General features: G+C 42.7%; 1 protein-coding gene across 11 annotated transcripts in view; it reads left to right on the top strand.

Annotated features, from left to right (window-relative positions):
- agrn (agrin) overlaps nt 1-22739 on the top strand; it is a 285753-nt gene that overhangs the window by 253256 nt on the left and 9758 nt on the right. For 4 of the 11 annotated variants that reach the window (XM_065961336.1, XM_065961334.1, XM_065961343.1 and 1 more), the window contains 11 exons: nt 643-872; nt 2458-2592; nt 6269-6359; nt 6652-6816; nt 7491-7602; nt 10501-10512; nt 14510-14626; nt 16901-17084; nt 18941-19028; nt 19935-19958; nt 21722-21754. In XM_065961336.1, coding sequence (XP_065817408.1) covers nt 643-872; nt 2458-2592; nt 6269-6359; nt 6652-6816; nt 7491-7602; nt 10501-10512; nt 14510-14626; nt 16901-17084; nt 18941-19028; nt 19935-19958; nt 21722-21754 — 1191 coding nt within the window. The remainder of the gene's footprint in view (nt 1-642; nt 873-2457; nt 2593-6268; nt 6360-6651; nt 6817-7490; nt 7603-10500; nt 10513-14509; nt 14627-16900; nt 17085-18940; nt 19029-19934; nt 19959-21721; nt 21755-22739) is intronic. The other 7 variants (XM_065961341.1, XM_029277753.2, XM_065961344.1 and 4 more) reach the window with 5 other exon arrangements.

Genomic DNA, 22739 nt, shown 5'->3' with positions numbered 1-22739 from the left:
TTATCAGTTCAGTTGATATTATGCTTTAAGGCGCATATTCCCAAGTGAACAGGCAGGAAACCAGACCACCACAAACCAACTTATATGACTAAAATGGGACGTCCAGACCAATCGGAGTCTTGAGTTAGAAATCCGATTTTTCTTACTTCTGTCAGCTGGAATCTTAAAAACTACAGAAAAGCAACAGAAGGGTGTTTTTAAGTACCTTACTCTCACCTGATTTAAAGACATTCATGGACTGAAACTATTGAAATCATCATGTTATCCTGCTTTTAGCATCAAAGACACTTTCTTTTAAATAGTTTAACACTGATTTTACTTCTTTACTTCTTACTTGAATATTTGAATTTGCATTTTTAAGTGTCAAGAAATATTTTCTGGGATATGCCATTGGTCTAATAAGACTTGTTCCTACACAGCTAGTTCATCACTATAGTAACAGTAAGGACTTGAAGTCAATCAACAACTGGAAACACATGAAATAGTTCTTCTTCTGAATCCCTGATGGTAATGTTATACGATCAGTAAACAGCATTGTCCTTGTTCTAAGCTCAGTGTTTTTAAATGAGGGTCAGAAGAATATAACTACAGACTCTTAAAACTTTACATTTATATGACTCCTTCTCTTTTGTTTCCTTTCAGTGTGAGGGAGAGGACAGGAGTGTCAGCCGGTCTGGTCGGCTGCATCCGTCTCCTCGATGTCAACAACCGGGTGCTCAACCTGCAGGAGAGGGACGGAGACAGCCTGTACGGCAGCGGCGTAGGTGAATGTGGTAACGACCCCTGCCAGCCCAATCCCTGCAAGAACGGCGCGGCGTGTCAGGTGAAAGAGGCGGAGATGTTCCACTGCAAGTGCAGCAAAGGATTCTGGGGTAAGATGCTTGTGTAATGCAGCTGCTCAGCTCAGCAGTGTGCCTGATTGTCGAACTGGGATTTCTGCAGGGAGAGGTTCCTTCCGATGTTCAGAGCAGGGGAAGGGGAAGAAAATATTTAAATTCATATTTTCATTTTGCTGACTTTTCCAACGCCCACCCATTAAAGTTATGTTTATATCTCTGCTTTGCCTTCCCTTATGGGATTTACTGCAGTCATGACTTCCTCCCAAATCCTAAGTAAGCTTGACAGCCTAATTTGAGAGTGTAACTCGTGCCCCCAGCAGGAGCGCTGAAAGTCATTCTGTAAACACCAACAGCATCAAATCTGTGTGTCGGACACAGAAATAAGAGATTAAATGTTGACACGGCGAAGAAAACATGAAACCTTCCACCAAATGTTCAGTAAACGGCCTCTGGCCTATCTCTTCTTGCACATCCTTTTTCTCTCCCTCCAGCGCTCACACCAACTAACGAGCAACTCCAAGAGAAATAGTTAAGAGCAGACGCCATCAGGGCGCAGCCGAGCGTGCCCCTTGCTGGTTGTACCGCAGTCTGCTGCAGAAAGTTTAACTCTGGAAGGAAATTAATTGTCAGAGATAACTTTTATGCTTGAATAGTAAAGGGTTTTATACTCACATCGGGGCAGCTCAGTGGTTAGGGGAAGCACCTTTCAGCCAAGTTTTAAGAGCCCTTTTCCTTGAATTTAAAATGAGGATCGATAAAGTATCACATTACATTATTATTGCCTTTTATACAAGAACTACTTTTATGCTTTGTTGTTATTGAGAAGCCAGAGAAGAAGCAGAAATAACCCTCAGCTCTTGAGGAAGCATCACTGCAGTCAAAGTCGTTTTGGCAACATGGCGTTTAATGAATTGGAGCGTTGAACCTACAGACTCACATTCAAGTTTATTTGGTGGTCATGTCAGTTTAATAAGTGGCGAAGATTGCCAGTCTCCATGGGAGGGACGGATCACAGAAGATAGACTAGATGGGTGGGGCGATTTTTTAGTTAAAGAGAGGACATGTCAGGACAGTCTGATGAGCGAGGGCGGCGAGAGCGTATTGGAGCTAAAAAGATGGGAGAGAGGGGAGAGATATGATAAAAGCAGCTGTGGTAGGGAAGAAGTAAGGGAGGGGGGGATAAAAGGGAGCTTCCAGAAAGTGTCAGTGAGGGAAAAAAAAGAGGGGGGAGCCTTGTGAGCTCAGCGGGGTTGGGGTTCATTAAAGCACTCTGCTCACCACAGGCTCTGACTGCTCAAGTAATGACGGGTGAATTCAGATGGGCTGAGGCAGAGGGCAAAACCATCATCCAGCAGACGCTCGCGAGCCTTTCCCACAGTCAGCGCTGGCCCCGAAACATGCCGCATGGTGGGGAGGCTCTCCGCTGTTTAATCTGGACGTGTAATATTTCCAAATCCTATTAGAAAATGACCTCCATTACAGAGGAAATCCTCATACCCCGCTTCTCTCCCCTCTTTTTAGTCTCCCCCTCCCCTCCCCCTTTATTTCAAATGAAATGAAGCCTTTTTGAATGCTGTTTTTTTTTCTAATGGTGGCTAATGGAAATGTGTGATTCTAGGTCCAACGTGCGCTGACGTTCACGACCCATGTGAGCCCAACAGGTGCCATCCATCCTCCCAGTGTCAGGCGCTGCCCGAGGGAGGCTACAAATGCGAGTGCCCCATGGGACGTGAAGGCAAGCACTGCGAGAAAGGTAATCTAATGCTGTTTATTACCAGACTGTGTTGAAATCGTGGTTCTGATTGGTAAATTATGGCATCCTGAGGTCTGTGTGGAAGTCACACAGCGGCTATAAAAAAAGAAGAAAGCACAGCAAAAAAAAAATGAAAAGAAGAGGCTTGATGGCAGAGAAGTCATCAAAGTTAGAGAAGGAACATAATGTAAATAGTCAACACAACAATGTTAGGAGCTGTGGCAGCGTTCAAAAACGGGTAATTGGAAAAGAAAATGTCAACAGACTTTGACAGTTTGGGGGCAGAAAACCTGCACCAGGTGCTGCGTTGATTTCTGCCTCTTTTGTTCACCTCCTCTCACTCAGCTATCACTGGAAATGTTTGTTTTGGTCAATAATTTGTTTTGTTTTTGAGATGGTAAGTGACATGAAGTACAATCTGCAGGCTTTTAACAGCAGATAGGTGAGAAAATGTCTGCATTAGCCTGTCACTATTTCTTAACATAAAACTACTTCCTCTGTGGAAATGATCCTTAATGTATAAGCTGGTGAAACTATAAATTCAGACCTGAACTGTTCTCCTGAGTTCTTGTCGAGGGGCTGCAGTGTTTGGTCTGGAGTCGGCTCGTTTTCAATTTTTGACTCTTTTCCTCCTCATTCTTTCCGCTCTGTGACGTTTCCATCCATGCTGAATCGAATAGGGAGATCAAACAGGAACAGAGGGGGGGGTTGAGCCTTAAGGGTGGGAGAGGGTGGGAGAGGGTGGGAGGGTTTCTGAACTGAAGGTAGATGATTGGCCCCGTCGGGCCATTCACAACATCGACTCGGCTGTGCTTGTTAGCGTGTAAACGGCAGTGAAGCCGCAGCCTGCCTCCTCTTCTCCCCCGCCCCCCTGTGCCTGTCCGCCCACAGGTGTTGTGTTCAAACATTGTTTTTGCTCCACATGGCAGAACCGGGGCCGCAGCTGGGGAAAAGACCAGATTACGGCTCACCTGCTTTTGAAGTTCATCCTAAGCAGTTTTGTCGGTGTCACAATATGAAGTCTTAGTAGACGATGTCGACATTGTTTGCTTTACTGAAGTCGACTTCATAAACCATGAATGAAAGAGAATGTATTTCAAACACACACTGTGTTCGAGGGGGATTTAGAAAAACCAGAAGGGGATGGTCGTCTTTCCAGGCCCTGAGTCACAGTTAGCAGGTGACTGAAATAAATTGAGGTGAACCAAAATCAATGCGGTCTGAGTGAGAGCGTCTCCCATTCCAAAAAGCCATTTTTTTCCCAGGAATCAATGAGATGACTAATCGCATCAGTCCTCCGTGCCTGCCGTGATTAATGGGAGCGTCAGTCAGCTGGAGTGTCAGCCTCAGACAGGAGCTCACAGATACGGCAGCAGTCAGGCGGACGCGCCCTCTGAGGCCCGCGCTGAGAACAGTTAAAAAGACAGGTAGCTCACTCATCAGGAGCTTGGAGGTGAATTAGTCGTAATTTTGAGTGTGTGTTACCTATTGAGTGTGCACATTCATTTGAGGAACGGTTTCTATTCCAGTTCAATTCCACCAAGGTTTGTCAATGCAGCTCACTGCTGCCATCAAGGGCTTTTCTCAAGGGTGTTTCAATAGTATTGAATGGCATACTCCTCCATGTGCTCTGTGATGGTGTAAATCATTCCAGTGTACTAATGAAAGCAGCATCACTTGAACTCAGGCGGCCCTTAAAAAAACTAACTGTGCGGGGGAAATGTTTTATTCAGTCCCCGAGCAAGTTAGAGAGAGACAGTGTATCTGATTCATTCACCATTTTCACACGGCAGCCATTTTTTCCTCTGACATCACACTAAAGGTTTAAATGCTGTTATAACATCTTACAGCTGAAATCCAGGTTTAAAGTGTGAAATCAGAAAGGAATGTGGTCAGTCATTAACTTTACATCACTTTACAATCATTCAGCAGCTGAACAGAAGATGTGCATTTGTCCACATTTTCATTTTTTTGAATTTGTGGTAACTCGTGACCTCACATTAGTATTCCACTACTTTCTAGCTAATGTTACAGTTCGATTGTGTTTGATTGACTTTGTTTAAATTAAAGCCTAAATAATTTATTAAATGTCTCGAAGATGAGCTTAAATATTTCTGAATGAATCTGTAATCGCTTGAAGAGAAACTTCAGTCTGTAATGTTAGCTGACGATAGCTGTTGTCTTCAAGATTCAAGATTAAAAAACGTTATTGTTTATCACATAGAGACAGAAAATGACCTGTCGTTAGAGGCTCAAACAACATGAAAAAACAATCATAGGGAACCTTTAAGGATGCTGATGGGTTTTCATATATGTTAAAACCTTGACATTCCTTAGTGTGTTCTACCTGCTGTCTGTAATAATGATACAGCAGAACAACATTGTATCAGTATTTGAGCTTCCCACCCTGTGTGTGTTTTCAGAGAACGATGGCCGCAGTGTTGGTGTTTTAAATAATGCAAGCAGTCCCAGTGATTAAGTGAGAGTTGGACCAGGAGGTTTGATTGAATTGCATTTCCTCACTAGGACAATGCTTTTGTTAGGTGATTGTTTGTCACCGTTTATATAATTTATAGTGTTGTGATGGCGGTCATTTCAAATACTAATTATGTAGCTTAATACAAATAAACTACCTCAGGGTTTATCCTCGTCTTCAGCAGATATGCAGCAGCTTCTTTAGTTCTGATCTCCAGTTATCCGTTTCTGAGTTTCAGCAAAGGATAACTTTCAAAAGTTCAACTTTCTCGGTGGTCAAGCTCCACTTGTCATGCGGGTTTATCCCGGTCACTCAGCTCACCGCGCTTGTCTGGACTTCTGGTGACTTATTGATCACGATGCTTTCATTCATAACATGAGGCGAGGAAGAGTAAAAAGCCCTTCAAATCACTCCTCTTTAAGAAACCACACTCTGAGCAGCTCCTTCAGAGTTCACTTTAGTGCTGGGATTCCTCTTTTTCGCCCCTTCTCCATGCTGCGTGCCATCATTATTAGCAGTGTTCCTCACAATAGCTAATTAGCTTTCTCATCTTCGCCTGCCTTTCTCCATCCTGACTCCACTCCGCTAATCCCAGCCAATTACCAATAAAAGCTTTCTTGCCGGCTATGTAGGTATGTGTGTGCGTTTGTGTGTGTGTCTGCGTGAGCGCCTGGCGTTGCACATGCCTCTGAATGATTTTTGTTTGTGCAAACAACCCCATAAACACAGACCCTCGGGTGACACTTGAATGATTTTTAATGTCAAACCACTTGTCAGAGAGATGGCACGGTGCCGGTCCTAATCACTCCAGACAGCCTGAAACGGGACCGCCAGATGCACACCCATCGCAGAGACATGAATTTGTAAAAAAAAAAGAAAAAAAAGACTGCCCAAGTACAAGGGCTGCATTATTTCATGTGTTCCTGCTGCCGTGTTAAACTCTACATGTCTCCAAAGGTTCTTTGTTACACTGTGGCGGGCTGTGTAATCACTCTTGACGTACGGGTGTTTGATTTTTTTTTTCTTCGACTGTCAGTCAAAAAAAAAAAATCTTAATCCCAAAGGCTATAAAAACACAGATCCACGTCTTTCCATAATGCTGACAGGTCGCTCACAGATGCACTGACTATCCCTGAATTATAATTCTGTCAGCAACAAAAGCCAGACCTGAGGATGAATATGGCGTCTTTGTTTCCACAGTGGCTGAGAGGAGAGGGGCTTACTTGCCGCTTTTCGACGGAGACTCTTACCTGGAGCTGAAGGGGCTCCATCTGTACGGCCATGACCTGCGGTAAGTCTCTGCACGAAACCCAAACCTTCAAGAATTATGTATGTATTACTAAACACACGATATCATGCAGTTTTCATAGGCTGAGCTTGTTCTAGGCCTTAAGGCAGAGCTTCTGCCTGTAAGCCTGAACTGAATAACAAATGAATTATAGAAGCAGCTCTTTATCTCGGCCTCGCTTGTGGAATATCTCTACCCTCATTTTCAAACGAAGAACGTCAGTGCTGCAACCACAAACAAACAATAATCTCTTCACTGATGTTTTCTTTGTTTTTTACTGGGCTTTCTCTTGTAGTCAAAAGCTGAGCATGACGGTGATCCTCATGGCCAACGACTCCAACGGTTTGATCTTCTACAACGGCCAGAAATCAGATGGGAAAGGAGACTTCATCTCGCTCTCCCTCAATGAGGGGATCCTGGAGTTCCGCTACGACCTGGGGAAGGGACCTGCTACCATCAGGTAAGGATCATCCAAACTGAAATAAGAGACCCGCTGAGAGTCATTTTCTGTATGTGTGTCTGGTGGGTTTTGCTGCCACCCCACCTCAGAAGGAGACACCTGAGTCTATTCTCTGATGGTATTTTCATACATACAAAACTCCCTACCTGACTATTGCTGCTGCCCCGCCCCTTTTGAAGACGGATGGAGGAGACTACTGAGTCTTCTCACTCAGAGCGGAGGAGTGATCATGATTCCTTTATCATGACTAATTTCACCTCATAGAAAACAAAGTTATTACTGGACGCACAGCTTCAAATATATGTCAGTAAAATAGAGTTTATTCTTCATGTTTCCACCTAGATGATAGAAAGGACTTTTATGTTGTTCCTTTTTGTGCTCTTTTTTTGAAGATAATTTTAAATGAGTCCATGCCCACCTCTGAGACAGAAAATGTTTACCCTCAGTTATCAATGATGTAGCTGTTAATGTGTCAGCTTTGTCATTACGGGTTTAACACAAGTACAAAAAGAAAACACATTTTCTATTAGAGCTGGTTAGAAACAAAACACACTTGGGGTGCTAATCTCCTACAGAGAACGTGTAAAACATGTTAATGAAAGACTGAGCACAGCCAGGTTTTTTAAAGCGACTATTTCACCCATGTGTGTGGTCTGTTTGTTTGTGTAATTCAGGAGTAAGGACCCAATCCAGCTCAACGTGTGGAACACCATCAACCTGGAGCGCTCCAACCGCAAAGGAGAGATCATGGTGAACAAAAAGGACCCGGTCCGAGGAGAGGCACCGGTAAGAAAAAAGCAAGCTGCCAGGCTCCTGCTAACGGTTATCTTGCTTTTAGCATGCGGAGCTCGTGGGCCTGTTCTATGCTTAGCTTTGCTTGTGCTTTATATAAACCGTGTTTGTTTGATCATCTGTGTGCTCCTATCATGTCATCGCCACAAGCTTTAGCGGACCTTTTTGGCTCATTTAGAGGTGTTTCATTTGAGCCGCTGCAGGCTAGGTTGTATCAGCAAACTTTTTTTTTCCTACAACATGCGGTTCTGCCTGCCTGGTCTGCTGAAAATGTGCCGCTATCTCCTGACATCCATCAAGGCAAGCGGGAGAGCTCCAGATGGAGAGGGCCGGTTTGACAAGCTGTCTTAATTTTGGAAGTCCTGTGATTCCACTTGTTTTGTTTTTTTTGTAACTCAGCCTTTCAGCTTGCTGACACACTGGAGCTAAAACTTGGTGGTGCAAACACAAAGCAAAATCAAATTATACTACTGGTATACAGTCGATTTTATAAATGCAGCCTTTGAGGAGGTGCCTGGGGAGGCGAGGCAGATTAAGAAGATACCAGCAGCAGCAGCAGCGAGATGAGTGTAATGAAACCCTTCAGCCCTGCGTCTAAACCAATAAAGCAGGTACATGCTTCCAAATGAAAGGCGATCTAATAGTTTGATAAGTCTGCGGGTCATCCAATTATATTAAAGAGTGTAATGTGTGATTATGAGCACGCACTCTGTCAACTCAAGTCATCTTCCACTAAGACGCGACACACTCCTTATTTTTTCTCTCCCTCGCTGCTCTGTCCTCCCCCCAATGCCCGTATGATAATTGTGTTTTACTCCAGCAACAGAGGCAGAAAATCGTATTAAAGAAGAGAGCAAGGGGAAAGAGAAGATGGGGGTTGGAGGGGGGGGGGACTCATGGGATGAGCAGAGACTAGTTATGGAGCTCATTGCAGAGACCCCATCCAATATGGCTCTCAGCTAATTCTCTCCCACTCCTGCTTTAAGAGCATGGAGGGAGTGAGAGCTCACTTGTATCTTATTAAAAGTGGACAAACACACAGGCACGTGTAAGGATAAGGGTTATCACTGTGAAAGGATTTTAAACGTTTAAAAGATACTTTAATAGCATATCAAGACTTGATACATCAACCCATACAATAACAAAAAAGAAAAGGCCATTACAGGAAACAACTTTAATTTCACCCTTTTTAATTCCAACAAGAATACAATGCTGCTACATCTGGTTTGTGGAAGTGCAAAAAACTGCAGCCCCTTAAAGTCCCCATGGTGTGGGAAAACCTGATCTCTCTTGGTTCCCTACAGCCAATCGTACCCTTACTTGGTAGGGTACGATGAGGGGGTAATAGGGGTAAGCCACGTGGCGATTTTAAGAGGTCCATTTAAACAGCAGAAATAAACATGTTTACACCCTGGTCTCAATAGCTCATTTCTTTATTTGTTAGAACTGAACAGAGGATGATGTTTTTAATAAAATATCTGTTTTTGCCTGTAACTAGACAGCTTGAAAGTTAGTGAGAGTCAGTATTTCCAATGTGGTGACCACAATCGTTCAACATCAACACAAATATTCAGAAACCAACGGGTGACATCACTGAGACTACGTCCATGTTTCATACAGTCGATGGTTGCTACAGAAAAGTTCACTGAACACGTACCCATACTTTAAAACTAGTCCTCTCTTTTATTTCTACTTTAAGGCATTATGAGTAAGAATTTTCTTTAAAAAAGTAATGTATAGACTCAAACTTGATGACCCACTAGAGGAGTGTGCTGGTCTCTGTAACTGCAGAGAATCTGCCATCTGTCTGTATTTTTCTCATTTAACTTTTATATTTTTTTGTGTTTGGGAAGTTTCTTGGCATCAAACATTGGGCAGGGGTGTTAAGCCCCTAGCCAATAACACTCCTTATCTGGAGACTTAAAAAAAAAAAAGTAGCATCCAGGTGACATCACGGTCTATGATTTCTGCTCACTCTCTTTCCTCCCTAGTTTGTCGACCAACGCTGCTCTCTATATTTTCCTCCTCACAGCAGCATGATTGCAGATCAGATTTGCAAAGCTACATTACTTCTCTGTACTATCAAACATAAGTATTGATGGAGGTTGTATCCTTTTTAAAAATGTGTTGTTGAGGAAATGTCATTAAGTGGATCCTTTTTAAAAGCCATAGCATGGACATATATTGTATGCTCGGAGTGTTCCTCCGTCAAAGATAGCTGGAGCTGCCAGCATGATGAAGTACATACCGTCAAGTGGCACATAGGTACAGATAGGAGGAATACAAATCTACTTCCCCTTTTACTGAATGGCAGCAGTGCAGAAATGAGGTTGGGTTAAGTGGCACTATTCACTGTCTCTCCTCCAGGAAGTTTTTTTCTTTATACCTTTTCTCAGTGGCACCATCTGCTTCATGCATGAAGCTCTCAGACCTGCTGTCTCATTTGCATTCCCTCTCTTTAAGTGTAAACACAAACATGCGCTGCTTCGAGTTTGTATGTGTATGTACGGTCTGTCTATAATGCAAGGAACACATTTCTCTCCTTTTTTTATGTCACTTGTCTGTGCTTCTCTGCAGCTGTGTTTAATGCTCTTACAGATGCCCCCTGTGGTGTGTGTGTGTGTGTGTGTGTGTGTGTGTGTGTGTGTGTGTGTGTGTGTGTGTGTGTGTGTGTGTGTGTGTGTGTGTGTGTGTGTGTGTGTGTGTGTGTGTGTGTGTGTGTGTGTGTGTGTGTGTGTGAGAGAGCTTATGTGAGTGTGTGTTTTGTGAGCTTTTAGCACTTGCCTGGCTCTGCATGCCTCTCTGTGCACAGACACTTACTAGTCTTCACCTAATAACTCTCTTCCTCCCTATTTTTCTTTCCTTCTCTATGATGCGCTGTCTGGAAATAAGAAATCACGAAAGGTAATGAGACAAGTCCCAGCCACACCTTAGCCCATATTTCATTTTTAAGTCGCTCACTACGTTCCTCTCACCCCCATCTCTCCATGCAACAACAGCTCAGTTAAAATGAAGGCACTTCTGCAGAGCTGCGGGCGGCTTTAAAGGTGCCAGCTCTGTGGGAAAAACTTTGCCTTCTCATAAGCCCGTGCACGCACACAAACAGCAGCGGAGTGGAGATGCTCCAAAACAACACGGTTTGGCTTTCACCTCGCTCCATCTGCCGTGGGGGTGGGAGGGGGCGGGAAGGTGGGAGGGAAGAGGGAAAGGACACAGTCATCTTTATAGCAGCCATTGTTTTTAGCAACAAAGAAACGTCTTCATTAGTCCGGCGTAGGCGGGGATATCACGCCAGTGCTTGCGTGGCTGGCGAAAAAAAAAAAAAGTGAGAGCGAAGACAGGGGAGGCGAGCGAAGGGGAGGAAATATACCGGAGGAGATGCGAGGTGCCAAGCCAAGCCGGGCTGTTCTTTTGTCATCTGCTCGCACTTCTTTTTGGAAACAGGAACAATCCCTCCATAATATCATAAAGTCGCTCACTCTTTCACCCACTCGCTCTCCCATAACAACACGAACAACACTCACTGAACACCACCCAGCGAGCGTCTCTCTTTAGAGGAGCCGTCCTCTCACACCAGGTGCAGATTATTATCTGTTCACATGAAAGAACAAGGCATGACACATCATTTCATTGCATGTAATTCTCATAAATGAGTCATGGAAAAGTTACTCTCCTTAAGAACTGTGATTAAAGAAATGTCCAACAACTTAAAAACAGAGGAACAGGTGCAGCATGCATCTGCAGGTTTGATAACCTGTTATATCCAGACAAGTATTCTTTGATAACTAGCTGTGTATACACACATGCATTTTTGTAGCATATAGGCTCGTCATTTCTCATTAGAAAGCACATGTTCATTCTACAACAGTGTTAATCAAACAAGAGAATACATTCCCCTTCAGGTATTGAAAAGTACTGCAGGGAGTGCTTGAGTGTTTCTGTAAATGTTGATTTCTAATCAATATTGCATCATTCCTGAAGTCAGTTATTCAGTAGGTTCAATAAAAAGTGGACATGTTAGTTAGAGAATTCAGTTTTAAATGAAGTATCTTTATCTTCAGCTTAAATTATTAAATGTCTCAGAAGTGCCAAACTAGTCCAAGGCCATGTTTGTTCATTCAAAGCCAGTTTCAGTTCTGATTGACAGACTGAAATAATATTGATATATGATTTGAAAGCTGTGGCAGTGCAGCTGAAAACACAGAGAAACAGAGTGCAAACGAAAACAGAAAACAGCATACTAAATACCAAGCTAAGAGGAATAATGTTTTTTAATGGAATAAACCTCAAAGGGCTCCCAAGTCTCTGTCCTTTCTTTTGGACAGGAATAACTAGACAGTTACCTGAGTGAAAGGTTTTTTAGTGACAAGGTTATTGTGTTAATTAAGACACCGGGGCTGTTTTTCAGAGAATTATATCTTCTATTTTTCCCACAGTTGAGGATCAAATGTTTTTTTTTTACAACTACAAGGCTCTGACTGTTTCCCTCAGTAATCCCACAATTTCTGCTCGTTGATAGAAAGTTACTTGCTGACTTATAAGATCTGCATATTCATGGCCAACAACCTCCTCCACTAACTCACCAACTATTCGAGCAATGTGAAGCTTTTTGAGGGTTGCATGGCATTGTAGTTAGAGAACATACTGATGAAGAATATGGTATAAAAACAGGCTTTTTTGAAAACTCATAAGGAGGCAATATGCTACGAGTAAACATGCTAAACCACTGTTAGTCAATGGTGAATGTATGTACCTATATAAATACAGTTACAGTAGGTTTAATAGTGTTACAGTTGGTTTAATCTGCCGTGAAAGTGTATCAGAGCAGCCAGGTCGACAATAAGAGCCCGAGGTGGACGACTCTTCCCTGCTGTTGGTGACAACATTCAGCTCAGCCTCGAGGCAGCAGCCTCAGCTCGTCCAGCAGCTTTGGCCGAGGTCCCCACCCCGTCTCAGTTGGAAGGGGCTCAAGGTGCAGTGACACAGCCCCCGGGCTTCAGCCAAGCACCGCAGCCTCCTGCACTCCAAATCCCTTCCTAAATAAAAGCGAAGCCGGTGCCAGCTCGCCTCGCACAAAGCCTGTTTACTTGGCCCCTTCCATTATTTTTGCAGCAATTAACTCCACTTTACCCCTCTGGCAATTACTGCTCTACATAAAGATCATTAATTCTTTCCTTCTGAAGTGGGCCGACTCTTCTGTTCAAAAAAAGAAAGAAGTGGTACCTTGCTATTGCAAAGCAATCGGCCCCGAGGTTTGGTGGGAAGAATTGAATTTCAGAGCTGTCGCAGTGCAAATAAATTGCAATTAATGTGTCTCCACACTCGAGCGTTTGAAAGGTTGCTTCTTATGATCAGCCATTCATTAGAGAGGTCTGTGTAGAAGCAGCAGTAGCTCACGTCCGGCCTACTCCTGATTTCCCTTTGTAGTGTCTTTTTATCTCTCACAGATAGAGGATAATTGACCACTCTCTCTGAGAGACATAGAAATCTATTACGCTGTAATGTATTAAGTGTATTGACGCAGAAAGAAGGCGAGCATGTGCAGTTAAAGCGTCTGCCGGCTACAATATGGAAAAATCCTTTTTTTTTTTACGAGACAATCTATTTAACTGTGGTATGTCTGCAAATGTGGTTTATCAATCTCACTCTATGCATATATCTTGAATTAAAGGATACAACTTATTTCATGCTCTCTGGACACAAACACTTAACCTGCTATAGAAAAACCATAAACCGTTCCGTCCTGAGGAGAAAACCTGTGAAATGTGCAGTGGAAAAGATTAAATTGAGCGTTTTCTAAAGATATATGAGAAGCTTTTTGAACCTCTCTTTAACTATATGCTTTTATTTCCATAAGCATCCAAATTCTCAAAGATGAAATACTTAAAGAACAAGTAGAGGTAACAGCGCCTTATTTGGCAACAAGTTAAAGAATATTGTTGTCAGAGGTTATAATGCCTTCTTGTCAAATGTTTTTGGCCATACGATATTTGTAACCTTAATTTCACCCGGGGAAAACTCTCTGAGATTAAGTCGAGTCAGGCAGCGGAAGAGTGGACAAAGTTTCTGAAACTCGATGAGCATTTATACATACAAATATATTACAGGATGCATGACTTAAATACATTAAGAAGACCTGAAATAACAAGTAAAACACCAACAGCAAATATACTACAATTCAATATGTATAAGGCAGAACATCTACAGCCACATGTACCTGCCTCCAAGTCATTCAAACCAGAGAGCAGCTCTTTCAGTGTCAGGACCTTTTGTAACTTGTTCAAAGTAGAGTGAAAAATAAAAACTTAAATGGCATTCCTCTGGTTCAGTTTTGGTCTTTGGAACTGACAGTTAGTAAGACACAAACGTCTGACCGGATACAATCATTTCTCAAAAGGTGAAAGGTCAACTGAGTGCTGACAACATAATATTCTAGAAAACACTTTTCAGGTCATTATATCCATCACATTCATGTAAACATGAAATCTCAGGAAAACCTTGAGTGACAATTTTACAATTTTACAAAAACATCAACTTGAACTCAAAGGCCACTGTTACTGCGTTCCAACCTTGTGAGCACGATACCTTCATAACATCTGGAGGGAAGTTTATTAGGGATGGTTTATTATGTCCCGACTGTAAAGGCGTCCAGTGCACTCTCTCCTGTTAAATGTCAGTGTATGTATTTGTTCCTTTTAGGGGTAGCCGATGCATTCTTTTGAATATTTCCATTTTAAAAATGACTGCTTCATCCCCCGACCTCACCACAGATATGTCGTCAATGTGAGGGAAACAGTGGTGGATGCAAACTGCATATAACTGTGACAACCCAAATGTTTGGGTTCAAGTCTGCACAGCTCCAGCTCACCCACTGACGCCTCTTTGTGTCCTGTCTCATCAGAACCTGCACGTAGATCTTAACCTGAAAGAGTCTCTGTTTGTCGGTGGAGCTCCTGATTACAGCCGACTGGCAAGAAGCGCCGCACTCACAGAGGGATTCAAGGGAACCATCCAGAAGGTAAGTGTTCACAAGCCTCTAAATCTTGCAGGAGAAGTGTATCTATATCTCTGCCTGTGGGTTGTACTGATGTGTATATATGTTATTTTAGTGACTCTTTCACCCTGAGATGTTACACATATTCTAAAGATAAGTTATAAGCTGTCCAACTGTCATACTACAGAACCCTCTTTTCCGTAATTTTCCGTGATAAGCTCACTCTGAGACGGGCAGTGACTCTGCTCATTTGGATTAGCATGCACTAATAATAGAATACACATTTTGAAGTCCCTCTCTTTCGCTCCTCTCAGATCTTTCTCTGACAGCCTTCCAGTTTTTTTTTCTTACACTTTCCAGCAAAAAAGCTCATCTCCGAACACCAAAAATAACCCGGTAGAACAAAGGCAGGATGTTACTGTTTGTGCAAACTTGTCATCAGTTCTCCTCTGCAAACTTTCCCTTGACAGTTTTCCGAGCAAATCAAAAGCTAAATGTGGCGTTTGTCTTACTCGGCCCGTTGGGAGTGGGTAATTATGAGGAAGGCAGTTTGTACACTCAGTTTGATGTCCTGTTTAGCATGTGCGTCGTGACAACGCCTGATTGGGAGACGTTTCCCTGTGCGGTTACAGAGTAGAATTCATATTCAAAAGGAAGAAGACATTCAAATGAATCTACAGTATCAGCGTGCACAGTTGTTTAGGTCTCAGGGCGTGTTGGCATAATGAGGTTTTAATGATCGTTCAGCAGAAAACACTAAGCCCCATAACTCGCTGCTTTCCCTTGGACAACAACCAAGACTGCTAACAAATGATTATCTTCAAGTGCTTTGCTAAGGAGGGGAAAATTAAATCAGATAAATGTGACAACAAAAAGCACTGAAGAGGAGGTAAGAGATTTAAAAGCCAGACAAGAATGGCGAAGGTAAAGCTCCAGAGGAAGGTCACAAACGATTTATATTTACACTGTTCCCCTGAAGGGAAAAGGTTAAATAGGTGCTTAATTAGAAACAGCTGATTTACATGCAAACGTGCAGGCAGGTTGTAAAAAATACCTGTCATTTGATAACTAAGCCTACAGAGACCATAACTCTGGACTTAATGTTGGATGAGGAGCACTGAAACATATTTTCCATGATCAGTGTGAACCATTCAATAACACAGTGACACCAACTTTCTGACACTGTTTTGTTTTCTAACATAGTGATTTAAAATGTTTCTGTGCAACAATCAAAGTTCAAGTCTGAGGAAGATCATGTTAGCTCCAAACATCACCTGTTAATAAATCTTTTAAACAGGAGGTCCTCGGTGTGTGGATCCTGTTTGCTTCTTTTTACCCACAATCCAAGTTCAGCACATTTAAATCCAAACATAAAGACACCTGTGTTTGCATTTTACTTACATCTGGTCGTCGTTTAGACTTGATGAGAATCACTCCCACACGTTCCCCATTCAGTCAGAGTTTCAGACTCTAGTTCATTAAAACCTAAGCATTTTTTCTTTCCTATATCTAACTTTTGGAGATTTTGGAAAAGAAGTCTTAAGTTGACTCATTTTTGGGGCAGCTGTGACTCAGTTGGTAGAGTCGGTTGTTTCTTAACCGGAAGGTCGGGGGTTTGATCCCCAGCTCCTTCAGCCACATATCTGATGTGTCATTGGGCAAGACACTTAACCCCAAGTTGCTCCCGCTGCTTTGTCGGCGTTGTATGAATGTGTATGAATGTGATTACTTACTTCTGATGTTCTCACTACATGGCAGCCTCTACCATCAGTGTGTGAATGTGTAGATGTGACCTGCGGTGTAAAAGCTCTTTGAGTAGTCAGAAGACTAGAAAAGAGCTTTACAAGAAGTCCATTTACCATTTCCTTTTTCAAAACAATCTTCAAAATTGATTGTTGTTTCAAAAAGTTTAGAGACTCAGAAGAAGTCGGATTAATCGATAAAGATCAAAGTCCCAGAGGCAGACGTGTGTCATTCTTCTCTCAATCCCTGGAAAGGGTGTAACTTTGTTTTCCTATGCACATACTATAACATTTTTACAATCACTCATTGCTGGTAATTGCCTCTACTGTATCTTTCAAACTCCACACCACTCTAATTTATGACAGAAAATTTCGCTTATGTGACTAAAGTATGAAAGCTCAGATCACGGTAACCTTGACAACATCATTTCCTCAGATATGAAAACCTCCTCCAGAGCTGAACAGTTAACAACTGTTTTCACAAGTTGAGTAATAAGAAAAGACTCCTGTAAATGTGTTTGAGAGCCTTTGTTAACCCTGTGTGTCCTGCTCTTAGATCATCCTGATGGGCACCCCCATCCTCCGAGAGGAGAACGCCCAGCGCTCCAGCAACGTAGCCATGTTCCAGGAGCACCCGTGCTCCCAGGAGCCCTGCCATAACGGCGGCCGCTGCAACCCCCAGCTGGACACCTACGAGTGTGTGTGCCTGAGCGGCTTCTCGGGGGGACGCTGTCAGAACAGTGAGTATCTCTGTCATCTCCCCTCACAACACTTTTATATCTTGATTTGTAAGTATCAGTATGATTGGTGTGGGCGTACCTGCTGGCTTCAGATCACCTCATCATCGCAGTGTGAAACTGCAATGAATCACTGTAAGTGTACAGATTGTTCCATTTCCTCTTCCAACACTATTTGGTTTGACTCTTGAGGGATACATGGCAGCAGGAGTTAGGTCTTTGAAAAGGAGGCTGCCTTCCCAGTTCTTTTGTTTGTGTTGCTAAACCAGAGTCATCAAATCCCAACGTTGAATACCCGGAGGTAAAATGTCGCACACAAACACAGATCTTCAAAACCAAGTTCACTTTTGAAATCAGGATTAATCTACTTTATGTGGGAGCTGACTTTTTTTTACCTGTGGGTATTAAACTTTGGAAACATGATGGCAGCATTTTCAGACTTTATATAACACAGCTTGTTCTCGGAAGAGGAACCAGTCTCATTTTTTTCCAGCTTATAAAACTTTAGTTTGCACTCTCTGTTTTGGAGACAAGAACGTCTGTGATTCTCTTTACGTTAACTGATTTAAATCGGTTTTTTTGATTTTCTTAAACGTCTTCCATTCGATACTGAGTGTGTGTTAGTCCATATTGAAGAAGTCCTCAGGGTGCAAAATAAATATACATGTTATTATACAGCTAACTCTGTTTAGACATGACATCATCGTTAAGGTGGTTGATTGGCTAGGCTCAGTAAGATAAAGAAGAACTTCACTGGTGCCATATATAGATATTTAATTTAAAAAAACACAGCCCTGTTTACAGATTTACTTTGCTAATTGGCTCACCGCGTCACTACTTCATGACTCAGCTTGTGACATGAGGGATGGTAATGTAGATGGAAGTTAATTGGCCATTAATTGAGAATACAGCAGGATAATATCTGTAAAAGCATGAGGCATGATGGGAGATTTGAAACTGACACCGTGTGATGCAGTAAATAATAATTACACGAGTCCTGACCTTCACTCTTTCTTTAATTAAATATAGTGATGTGTCATTATATGATTGTCTTGCAATACATGACTGCTTTGCAGAATCTCTGTATCATGATATTATTATTATTATTATTGTTATTGTGGGTCACTTATTGTTTCATGTCCTATTTGTCCGATTGTGAGTTAGCCTGCAAGTCCTAGAAACATGTCGAGGGGGAGCTTCCAAGTTTTTTTGCCTGCCTAAGAGGGTTGCAGAAACCGTTTTTTTAAGTGTGTTTTAACCTTTATTAATTACCTTCACCTCATACTGTATAGAAGGTTCTTCTTGGCCACTCGTACTGTAAGCAGAAGTTGCTAAAGGCTGCCATAAGTTACATTATTGCTTCCTACAGTAGGCCACTGTTGAGGGGAAGAATATGGAAGTTATGGCTAAAAACATCAGTAAGGGCTTGATGTTCTGGCGTTCTTTATCCAAGGCGTTTCAGTATCTGTATCGACGCAGGCATTTATTTATTTCAAACTAAAGCAGCAGTTATCAAAATGATGAAAGCTGCCAATTGAATATTCATGAAATGCTCTTTTCAAGAGTTGCACATCCCTTTCATCATCATCATCATCATGTCACTCTGCCAGAGATCGACTCACTGAGGCCCTATCTGTCTCACACACTCAGTCACCGCCTTCTCCATTAACCTTGTACTGCTGCCCGCTGTCCCCTTTCACTTTAATTAAAAACTACAAATGCACCAACACTGCCCCATTTGCTCACGATCCATCGGCTCTGATAACCGAACGCTCTGTTTTATTGATCGGTGTGATGTCATCCTCTGAAAAACCACTCTTTCTTCCCACTCTCCACCCCTCCCCCCGACTCTTCCACAGCCATTTACGAGAAGTCTGCAGGCGACACCGAAGCCATCGCCTTTGACGGGCGGACGTTCATCGAGTACCACAACGCCGTTACAAAGAGGTAAGGAAGAGGACAAGGAGATCATCTTCATCTATGATAGCTATTAGCCAAATAACCTTTCTGTCCATCCATCTCCTCCTTTGGTGAGCCACGACGACACTGTGTTGATGATATCATCAGTGCCGTGGCTTCAGGGTGAACTAGTCACTTTGCTAATAGCTCAAACCCTCCACCCACAACAGTCCTGCTTTGTTTTTTTCTAATTAGCGAGATTGTTAAGAATCACAGCGTTGCCCTGAGCATGCTCGGTTTTCTCTGCTTAGTGAACATTGGACAATACAATAAGCACACATGAAGCATGATTGAAAGTGTGTTAGTATTCTCTGTAAAAAAAAAAAAAAAAACAGCCTCCAAAGAAACATCACCTGCAATATTCAACAACCCGTTAAGGCCCACACAAAAAAAGATGATGACGCAAATGTAAAGTGGTCTCTGGAGCAGCTTTGGAAAAAGAAAAATCATGAAATTCTCCCGTTTTAGGCAGCTGATGAGACAGTTTTTACTCTCCAATCCGTCGACAGGGTTTGGCAAGAGAAGAGCGCCCCTCCTGAGTTTGCACCAACAAAAATGTTTATATGATGAACCTGAGAAGACATCAAGCATACGGCTCTATATCTTCGTCTCACAGCTCTTCACACAAACACTCAGAGGTGTGAAAAGCGGCCCAGATCATCACACTCCACCACTCACGCTCACTCAAAAACAACTGGCTGCAGAACTCTTTCGGGATATGTGTGTGTGTGTGTGTGTGTGTGTGTGTGTTTTTATGTGTTTTATGTGCTGTTTGTCTGTGATTCTGGCGTTCCAGCTGCTCGACCTTGTCCTGTCCTTGAGTCTGACCGTCCTAGTTGTCTCTGTCTTTGTCTCATGTTAAATGTCCTTCACTGTCTTTCCTTCTCAACCAAGCCAACTGACCAATGAGATCCCGGAGTAAGTAGACTCTTAGACTGGGTTTTTCCCCAGTTCAAATCAAGCAAAACTAACAGCTAAAATCCATTGTTTTAATAGTTAAACTAACAGAAGAGATTAAAGCACATTCATACAAAAAAAAAACCAACAGAAATCATCTTTTCTGATAAAGTCAGACTTTCCATTTAAGCTCCATCTCCATGATTTAATTAGACAGATTTCCTTCTGTTGAATACATTTTGCAGCGTCATTAGATACGTTCTCCTTTTTTGTTTCCCCGTGCAAAGAGAAGCATGAACGTGTGCATGATAAGCTTTGTGCTCACCCTTCAGAAAGACAAAATGAATTGCTATGCTAAGAATGTGCAATATTTTATGCATGGTTGTAACTCGATCATAAACAAAATGAATTGCCATGCACTTTACACTGAATGGCATTATCTGTCATGTGGGAAATGAACGAGACCCTGTTGAAGAGGAGGATGTACTAAACAGCCCTTAACCTAGTTTCTGGTGCCCATGTGGACTTTCTGCTCGGGGAAAGCCCTCGGTCATGACTTAGTTATTAAGGATTTTTTTTTTCTTCCTGCTCATTAGCTCGGTAAGTAACCTCTTTTTAAAGAGTCCCACAAAGCGCCCAAGCAGAATTCAGCTCAAATTAAGCCGACTGGATTCAGCCCAGAGTTCCAATCCATGCCAGGGCTTCTGTCATCTCGCTTTTTTGCCAGATCTCTAACTGTAATTGTGAATAATTACAGAGTCGGCCGTACGGAGAGGCAGCGACATGTTAATCACAGATTTGTCTCCCTTTGTAGATTAGACCTCCAATTGAGATCTCTCTGCAGTGTGCAGCCATGGGCATCAATCTCACTTAGCAGGAGGGGGGACAGTGGTCCTTGGAGCCAGACTGTCGAAAGTTTAATGGATGTCACATTTACTGAGAGCCTCAATGAGCGTGAATTTAAGCAAACCAGAGAGCTAGGGAGGCCCGCTGATCAATTCCGCCATGATTTTGATTTTATAAAAGAAATTTCTCGAGAGGACATTTAGAGCTACGCGAGGCCAAAATGTCAAAGACTCACCTTGAGTTAATGTTTCTGTTACTATTTACAGCTCCCTCTGGTAGCCCCTCCTTCACCTCCTTACCCATATCTGAGAGCTCGGGTCGATTTGCTCGAGCCCCATTATTTCTGTGACAAATCACATCTGGCCCTGACTCTCAGCTGATATGGCGCTTGACCCCATTTTTTGACAATTACCCCATTTTTCTCATTCAACGCTTCCATCGCTGGACAGAAGGTAATGGCTGCTGCACAGTGGCGTGCAGCACCATAAATATAAACGGGTTGTTCAATAATTGGACGCCGACTTAAAGTAGCCATTGTTACCGGGGCGTGGACACTGACCATGAATGTACTTAATCTTGATGTTGTTTAGAACGTGCTTCATCACAAGGCATTTTGGTGCATTAGTCATCCCTGTAGCTCCCTTGAGAATCTCCTTCTGACGTTGTGTTGTGATCTGGTCGAGCTACACTCTTCTTGTGATCACAAGACCGTTGTTATCGGCTGTTGGCGCAGTCGATATAGTAGTAGAGCAGATAAGTTACGCTTTCTGCAGCTCCAGCTTAACTAGACCTCTGTGAGTCACACAGTGGGCTCACAACCTCCTTTCCTCCTTCCTTCCCTCCGTCCTTTCTTGTTCCCCTCCCTCCTTCCTTCTTTCCTTATGGCCTGTTGCGCTTACACTGCATGCCGTTGACTCTCTCCCCCCTGCTCCCTTAAGTCCTGAGTCTCTGGAGAACCCATCTGACCAGAGGTGAGTTTGCTCGAAAGCTTTGACACTTTCTGATGCCGTCCACTGGCCTTTTAACTCATCATGCTCCTCTTCTCTCCTGACAACCCCTCCCGACCTCTCACAGGGCTAAATCCGCCTTCACAAAGACAACCTAGTGAGTAGTCTTACAATGAAGTTACAAATAAAAATCAATTCTGTCTAAGCTTCAATTAATTCTGAGATTTGGAGCTTCGATGACAGCACAACACCAACCAGAGCTTCAGCCATCCTCCCTTATGGCTTCTTTTTATTCTAACCACTACTGCCACCTAGAGTTAAAATGTAGAAAAGCACCCTGGGAAAGTCTTCTGAGAATTTGAATACATATAAGGAGGAGATAAGATCTCTACATTAAAAAAAACAAAACACAGCAACACACCAGAAATCTAAGAAGTCAGAGAGGTGTATATGAGTTTTAGACAGCCGCGTGCCTGTGTTGTTTTATTCATGATATTCAGCACTTTTAATAACCTTGACCTTATCACTGACAAGCCACTCTGATGGAGATTTATCGAGCCCTGTAAGCTCTCTGAGGGTTTGCCAGGAGAGGGTTCACTGAGCTGTATATGTGTTTTTTTCCTCTCTCTCTCTGTAGGAAAAAAAAAATCATTTTAAGGCTTATTTCTTTTTCATCCTGTTTACTTCAGCGGATTAAGTTCATCAAGGGGGTCAAAGTTTCTAACCTGTGCATGTTTTTGTAAAAGGAAATCAAATTTGATCTTAGTTCTACCCACTCGTCTGCTGAAGTGAACCAACATTATTCCTGTGCTTAGCGTCAAAACAGGAAAGAACTTCAAAGTTCAACAATATCCATTGCTTTTATACCTGGTGCTCTTTTTATTCGCTCATTAATGAAGAGAAACCCCTCAGGGAAAACCTGAAAATACTTCTTACAGTGTAAGGAGATGTTTCTGTACTCTTTTTCTCTCCCATCTCCTGTCCTCTTTCCGTGCCCCCATGAGCCTCT

Source organism: Labrus bergylta, chromosome 12 (assembly GCF_963930695.1).
Source record: "Labrus bergylta chromosome 12, fLabBer1.1, whole genome shotgun sequence".
NCBI classification, from domain to species: domain Eukaryota; kingdom Metazoa; phylum Chordata; class Actinopteri; order Labriformes; family Labridae; genus Labrus; species Labrus bergylta.
Note: the sequence above shows the minus strand (reverse complement) of the source record. Positions and strands in the feature narration are given on the sequence as shown.